The following is a 7,262-nucleotide window of genomic DNA, read 5'->3' as shown; positions in this document are numbered from 1 at the left end:
ACTCACGGTAAGCGTGACGCCTCTGTTAACGATTCGTCCGGAAATCCGCGCAAGGTGCGCAAAGAATGACAAAGCGACAAGGGTAGAACCGCCGATAGTTTAACGACCGGTGATCGGCGGTAGTACGGTATTAAAGAGCCATGGCGTGGCCTATCAATATTATGCAGTGGTTGAAAGCTATCAAGGCTCCAACGTACCAATCACCAATGCACTAAACAAGCCCAAGGTCTCGACAAACGAGCGGTTCGTTATAGCATCGATGACGACAAGCCGTTTGTGAAACCGCACACGTAAGGTATTTTTTTCCTTTTTGTCATCATCTGGGTACAAAATACCAATAAACTCGTACTGAAAGTGCGGAGTAAATAGACCGCGCGGTACTGTACAGCTTACGCACCACCCCGTTGACACTCATAGTCTGTATGTGCACTATGGATTAGACACGTACCACATTGATGCGAAAAGGAGAACAAGAGTCCGTTCTCTGCAAAAGATTTGCTCGTGAAAAACAAAAGTAGAAAGTAGCGGTCACACTCGCAAGGCTCCTTGCGCGTTCTATCACTGCAAAGTCAATTTTCATACGCATACGCGTCACAGGAAGAGTTCAGGACTGCGCAGAGTTCTTGGCACAAACACCATATGGTCACGTGACTTATACGGCATTCTGCTACACCAAAAAAAAGCAACAGCAAAGGCGGAACACTTTCAGAATAGCATGAAGAGGAATAGCTAGCGCGTACATACGCGTGCCGAAGATTAGAAAGAGGTACATATGCATTCAAACGTACGCATAGTTGAGCATCAAAAACGAATACGATAGTATAGACACGGCGTATCTAGCGAATGACGAAAAACTACAAAAAAGGCTGGGCGGGGCAAGGGGGCAGATGTTCATCCCGAGAAAAACACGCGGTATAAAAACACGCGGTACAACCTCTGTCCAATGCCAGCAGTGAGCCGAAAACTATCTAACGGGTCACACCACACAGTCGGGAACGACATTCGCAATGAATGCGCGGTTTGTCTCATCGTCAACTGCTGATCCATACCCCCTGTGAATGGAAAGATCACAGCGATTAGCGCGCCATAATGAGGGGCATTTGGGAAACGTACAGCCGCTTTTCATTCCCCATTGGCTGGCTGACGTGACTCGCGGGATCTCGGCTGCGCTGTACGTAACCCACACCAAAAACACACTTGCTGTTCTGCGGCAAATGCGATGAGGACTTAGTTTTACAAGTCATGCAACGAAAAAAGAAATTGCACTTCGCACGCGACAAGCGTAAACATTTACGCCAGCTCATCATGTATATGGTAAACGGTTTCATCCAGAACACTTCTTTAAGCCTTCCGTGTGAATGGAATGATCTCGGAAGGATTACCGCTGGGAAAGTGCAGCCTGTTTGTTACTTTATTTTTTCCGTCATCGGCCTAGCGGGGCGGCTTCGCATGACTGTGTATTTTGATCACCTGGGGGAAACAAGAACTTCAGCCCAGGCCAAACCTATACACGTTCGCTAAATGTGTTAACACTGTCCATATGTCCGAAACATGCTGAGAGCTTGAAGCGCAGTTTTGTGAACACAGTTATAATAGTTACAGAAAAAAAAACTATATCGCGATCTGCCACGCGGTATACAGTGCCGTGCAAGTTTCCCGTGTCAGAAGCTCGGACACTTCACCAATCGCATGTTGCTGTACGGCGGGCAAGAGAAGACGTTCGCAAAGTCCTCCTTGTGCTTCAGGGGGTCGTTGCACAATGACATGCCATTCTCTTCGGCGCAGTGCCTGTAACAGTGGACGGCGTAGAAGAGCTGGTGGCCTGTGAGCGGCACATCCTGCAGCCGGTCCTCGTCGAAGGATGGTACAAGCTTGAGCACCAAGAGCGCGATGTCCAGGGCTAAGCTATCCACCATGTTTTTCTCCACTACACTGATCCATTGGGGAGTGCGCTCCTCTTGTCGCTGGAATAGCGTGGAAAAACACAAGCGTCAATTATGGCGCGCGCCAGCATTCAGGGGCGAGGGGGGGGGGAGGCAACGGGCCTAAAATTATAGGGTGGGGGTTTGAAAGAACGTGCGACAAAACCCACTGTCTCCGGGCGCCGCCGTCCATCAAGTGCGTGTCTCCCCACAAATATGGAATCCTGGCTACGTCACTGCGGTCAGAAATTACGATTTGATGGATCTTTAAAAAAAGAGCAAATTTGTATTGTCATCTTCGATTAGGATTAACTCTAAGGTACTGAAGCCCGAGGTTACTGGGCATATTGATTACCTCAGGGGGTCAACCACTTAAATAACAAATGCCCAAGAAATCAACTTGTTTACCACGGAGCTCGAACTTCATCTCGTCTTCCTCGATGCTCTATCGAGCCCTTTATATCCAGACCCTTGGTCGCTCTATGGTTGGAGTATATCATGAGCACTGCCAAGGGTGCGCATTCTGTAACTGTGTAGCGATCGTCCGTAACTTCGTACGCAACTCTACCAAGCCCCCACTGCCTCCTCCCTACCAAGGCCCCTTTCGTGTGGTTCGCGGCAAAGAAGAGACAGTGTCGTGCGACCACGTGAACCCAGCCTACCTTCAACAATAACTCTTCATTCCAGTGACCATTCACACCGAAGCCTCCGGCATTCTGAAGGGAGGGGGAGGAGCCTTTGTAGCGACCGTCCGTCACTTCGTAGTGCCCCTGCTCGAACCGAAGCGGCTTTAAGACAGGGGCATCCCCACTAGCACTACGCAAACCTGCTTTCTTTGGAGACAGTAGACTCTCCATTCTCGGGTTGTCCAAACGTGTAGTCCTTGCCTCCGCTAAACCGAGCTCCCAACAAGTGTGCCTAGTAGCTTGGAGGTACTGGTAACCCAGGCGTGCCCTGTGTCTTGTACCCCGTGTGCTGGGATTAAAAAAGCTCTAACCTACATGTTAACATGATGGGCAGAAAAAGAAACACAATCACACCAGGATGCGTTGACATGACCTGTGTACATGCATATTTGGGTGGTCGCGTCCATTTCCGCTACACACCTTGTGAACAGAAATGCACCACCTGGCCAACAGAGATGTCCTAGAGCCATACCAACCTGCTTATCCTTCACGTCGAAGAAGCAGATTTGGAGTTGTTCCAGGGGATCTGTCCCATGGCCCTGTAATCGAAGCTCCATGTAGGACTCGATCGTTGCCTTGGCCACTTCGACGCCGAAGGTGCCTAGGCGCACCGGCATAGGCGCGGTCATGTGGTACATAGGCGTCATCAAAATGGACGGCTTGAGGGCGTAGTCGATGCGGTCGTGCTTATTATGCGGGTGGTAGAAGTGATTTTCAAACAACCATGGCTGTGGCATCGCGCCGATGTCATCGATGTCCGCCCGACGGTTGGCCTTAACCGTCGGTTGGCCGACGGTTGCGTCACGCAGATTCTTCAAGAAGCTCGCCTCCATTTCCGGGTATTTCGAGAACCTGTTTCGAGGAAGGAAGCGCCGAAATTTCAACAAGAGGTAATTTTAAAACTAGCACACCCAAGTGCCGTCGAGTGCCGAAAACATCGCACCCTTTAGTGCTTCCGTGCTTTTGTACTCCTAAATATAAAGGAAAATTAGTACGAGAATGTACATATTTTAAGGACTACAAAAGAGTACAAGAGAGTACAACTCCCTGCGGTCGGGTTTTTTGGGTGTTCAAAAATTAAAACTCCCAATTGTCGTTGCAAATAGACTTTTTAATCCCTTATTTTATGGTTACTGCGTGGCGCTCTACGAGCTGCCACGCTTGCTTAACAGCTGAAAAATTTTGCCGCTTAGCTTGGGGTTGAAGGTTCGAAAAAAGGATTCAGCCCGGTTTTCGGTTCACTTGCCGCTGGTTTTTCACACCCCGACTATTCCTCGTGAGGCGCGGTACATAGGCAATTATAGGAGCGGTGAGGCTGCATCCCCTCTGGGCTTAGAGCACACACCGCAGCGTACCGCCGCAAAGCTAAAACGCTTTCACTTCGCATTCACTTTACTATAAGGCGTCACGCGGTTCCGAACCTCGCCTCGATGTCGTCCACTCGGGCTATCTCCATGTACCTGAAGACCACGTCGAGTTCGGCCCACGGGTAGGTGGCACGATCGAGCTTCTGGTACATGACGCGACGCACCTCTTTCGCGATGCGCCGCGCGTCTGTGCGCACCGGTTCGGTGTAGACGCGCTCCAGGAATGGCAGGAACAGGGCGGCCCCCATGAGGTAGCTGGCGAAGGCGAAGCAGTCCCTCCGGTGCAGCTCCTCAACGCCCGCCAGAGTGTTGTAGTGGTTGGCGATGAGCTGTCGGTTGGCGAACTGCGCGGTGAACTGGACGGCCATCCAGCCTATGATGAGCTCGACGATGGTCTCTTTCGTCTTGATCAGCTCGATCATCTGCTTGAAGTACTCGTCGTGGTCGGTGGCGATCTCGATCTGGGCGCGCGCGTGCGTGCGGTGCGCATAAGCACGAGCTGCGATCTTGCCTCTCGAGAACACCGAGGGAAAAAAAGACAAAAAATTGATGATGGTTTCGATAAAACTTTGTGTTTCAGTGACTGGTTGAAGAAAAATGTTATGGAATAGGCAAAGACGTGAATTTTTTCTTCTTAAGAGCAAGTTCGGAAGGCCAAGATTAGATTTCATCTGCGAAGCACTGGCAGTACAGGAGTAGTTTGATACGACAAAGCGAGCTGAGCGATTCTGAAGAGACTCTATTGCATCTGCAAGGTTACGTAAGCCTCGATCCCAGATAGGAGACGCACACAAGTCTAAGTCCAATTAGCATTTGATATAGTAATAAATTTAAGTGGCTTGATGCTTCAGCAAAATACTGACAAAATATTGACAACAGTATCAATGCGAGATTGTGGGTTCTCAATTCTTTCAAAAATTCATGCTTGTCAGTGGTTATTGTAGATACCCTTTAGCAAACCTCCGCAAGAAAAATCTTATATGTAGAATTTCACCCGAGGCATGACTTGGATATTCGGGAGGTATGGTGTGTGGGGGGGCGGGGGGGGGGAGTGAGTGATGTACAATGGATGTAGACCACAGAAGTGAACATTTCTGGCAGATGGCGATTAGGACTACTTTCGGCAAATATAAGCTTGCGCTCTAATTTTCATTCAATCTCATTGCAGTCTAAAAATGCTTATGCTCACTCTCAGGCCCTACCTGCAGTGATACGACTCACTTATGCAGCAGTAATTAAAAATGGCTGTGGCTTAGGTAAGGTTAAGCCCAGGATGCGAAGCATACTAGCCTTTATTTTAGTTGTTGAACCACTGTTTAGCCTGGTGAACTGCTGTTGCTTGGCTATATTTGGTTCGGCTATACGAAGAAACAACTCATGCGTTACTCTGCTTCGCCTTGGACGCCCCGCATTGGACGCTGTGAGCGTCGAGCAACGCAGCGTTCGGCGCGGCAACGAAATGTGCGCCTGAGCAAGCGACGCACGCCTGAGCCTTAGCAACAGCTCGTTTCTAAGGCAACACCGCATTCACTAGAGGCGCTTTTGTACCGCTTTGAAGCACTGTACTCGTGGCTCAGTGGTAGCGTCTCCGTCTCACACTCCGGAGACCCTGGTTCGATTCCCACCCAGCCCATCTTGCAAGAGTTGAGCCAAAGCCACTTCTCCTCTGTCGTGACGTCACGGTGTCACGTGGTATTCAAGGCGACACCGCCGCGCCTGAGGAGCTGGGCTTAGCTCTCGTAATATGCTTCGCATAAAAGAAAATGAAGAATTAAGACATTCCATGAAGCAGCACCCCCTCAAGCCTGGTTCCGAAGTAATTTCAACTCCGCAGTGGTAATTCCACAACACTGTCCTCCACAAAAATAGTGGTATCACTTCACTTGTCACTAGCGTTTCATGCTACAAACGATGGCAACACTGCGATCATTCAGACTGAAATCCAAATGATGGCGACGCTGAGATCAGCCAGCATAAAATCTCTATGTCATGCTATGGCCTGCAAATATAAAGATCAGGGGCTGCCTGTGTTCACTTTGATTGTTAACTCTTGCTTTTGAAAAAGTTTTTACAGCTGCGCGAAATGCCGCAAACCACCAAAGCGTCTCTTCCAAGACAGCCTGTGCTAACGCGGCGGCAACTGAACTGATAGCTAATGATGGATCTGCAAGCCAGTGTGGTAGCATTTCAAACAGTCTGTGCCTCGATGCGATGGCAGCTGAAGATGGGCAAGATCAGCTGACGGAAAACTATGACAGTAACGTGATCCACGCACGACAGCCTGAACGTGTGCCATACTCCGGGCAGCTCTGGAACAAGTAGCTCTGCATGCTTTACAGATTTACGTTCAGCACCTTCATTGCCATATGACGGAAATGCTCGCCTACCCAGGTATTTAGTTGTCAGCTGCAGTGTTTTATTTATTTATTTATTTATTTATTTATTTATTCGCTTGTTTGTTTATTTGTTTATGTATTTATTGGTACCTCAAATACCCCATTTGGGGTTTTACATGAGGGGTAGGCATATTTAGATCATATTTTCAATGAACGCCTTGAACGATGAATGACTGGAGTGGTGCACCGCTTCAGCAGGTAGATGATTCCAGTCCATCGCTGTTGGAACGAAGAAAGAGTTAAGATGAGCGGAGGTGCGAGCTGGAGGGGGATAAACAGCCTTTGAATGGCTATGACGGGATGAAGTGCGATGCGCAGGCTTGATGTCGGTCTTGTGAAGCAGTGAGGGATAGAATTTGTAAAAGAGGCACACTCTTGCTGTTCTGCGGCGCTGCTCAAGGGTTGGAAGGTTCAAAGATTACTTAAGTTTAGTAACGCTAGTGTGGCAAGAGTAGTCAGGATGAATGAAATTTACTGCACGATTCTGTATGGATTCTAGTGCTGTTTCCAGGTTAGTTTGGAGTGGGTCCCACACTGAGCATGCGTATTCCAGTTTGGGTAGAGCGTTTGTTAAATAAGCTAGTATTTTACCAGAGGGCGGAACAACACGTAGATTACGGCGCAGGTAGCATAGTGCACCATTGGAATCATTGCTAATGCTGCAAATGTGCGAGGACCAACCGAGGTTATTGGAGAATTTAATACCTAAGTACTTATAAGAAGTCACGGCACATATTTCAGAACCGGCGATAATGTAATTAGCTGAAATAAATGATTGGTGACGATGGAAAGTAAGTAGCGACATTTTTTTTACGTTGAGGGACATTAGCCAATTATTACGCCAAGTTTCAATGACATTAAGGTCGGACTGGAGAGCGCGAGAATCAGCGT

At 48.7% G+C, this 7,262-nt stretch overlaps 1 protein-coding gene across 1 annotated transcript in view; it reads right to left on the bottom strand.

The window, feature by feature from the left end:
• Nucleotides 1-314: 314 nt before the first annotated feature.
• Nucleotides 315-7,262, bottom strand: part of LOC139050174 (uncharacterized) — a 28,702-nt gene continuing 21,754 nt past the window's right edge. Inside the window, exons 4-6 of the mRNA XM_070526382.1 lie at nucleotides 4,030-4,436; nucleotides 3,085-3,460; nucleotides 315-1,964 (exon numbers count right to left, since the gene is read on the bottom strand). Of these exons, the coding sequence (XP_070382483.1) occupies nucleotides 1,662-1,964; nucleotides 3,085-3,460; nucleotides 4,030-4,436 (1,086 nt within the window). The 3' untranslated portion in view covers nucleotides 315-1,661. The remainder of the gene's footprint in view (nucleotides 1,965-3,084; nucleotides 3,461-4,029; nucleotides 4,437-7,262) is intronic.

This window comes from Dermacentor albipictus, chromosome 9 (genome assembly GCF_038994185.2).
Source record: "Dermacentor albipictus isolate Rhodes 1998 colony chromosome 9, USDA_Dalb.pri_finalv2, whole genome shotgun sequence".
NCBI classification, from domain to species: domain Eukaryota; kingdom Metazoa; phylum Arthropoda; class Arachnida; order Ixodida; family Ixodidae; genus Dermacentor; species Dermacentor albipictus.
This window is presented reverse-complemented; position numbering and strand designations above follow the sequence as displayed.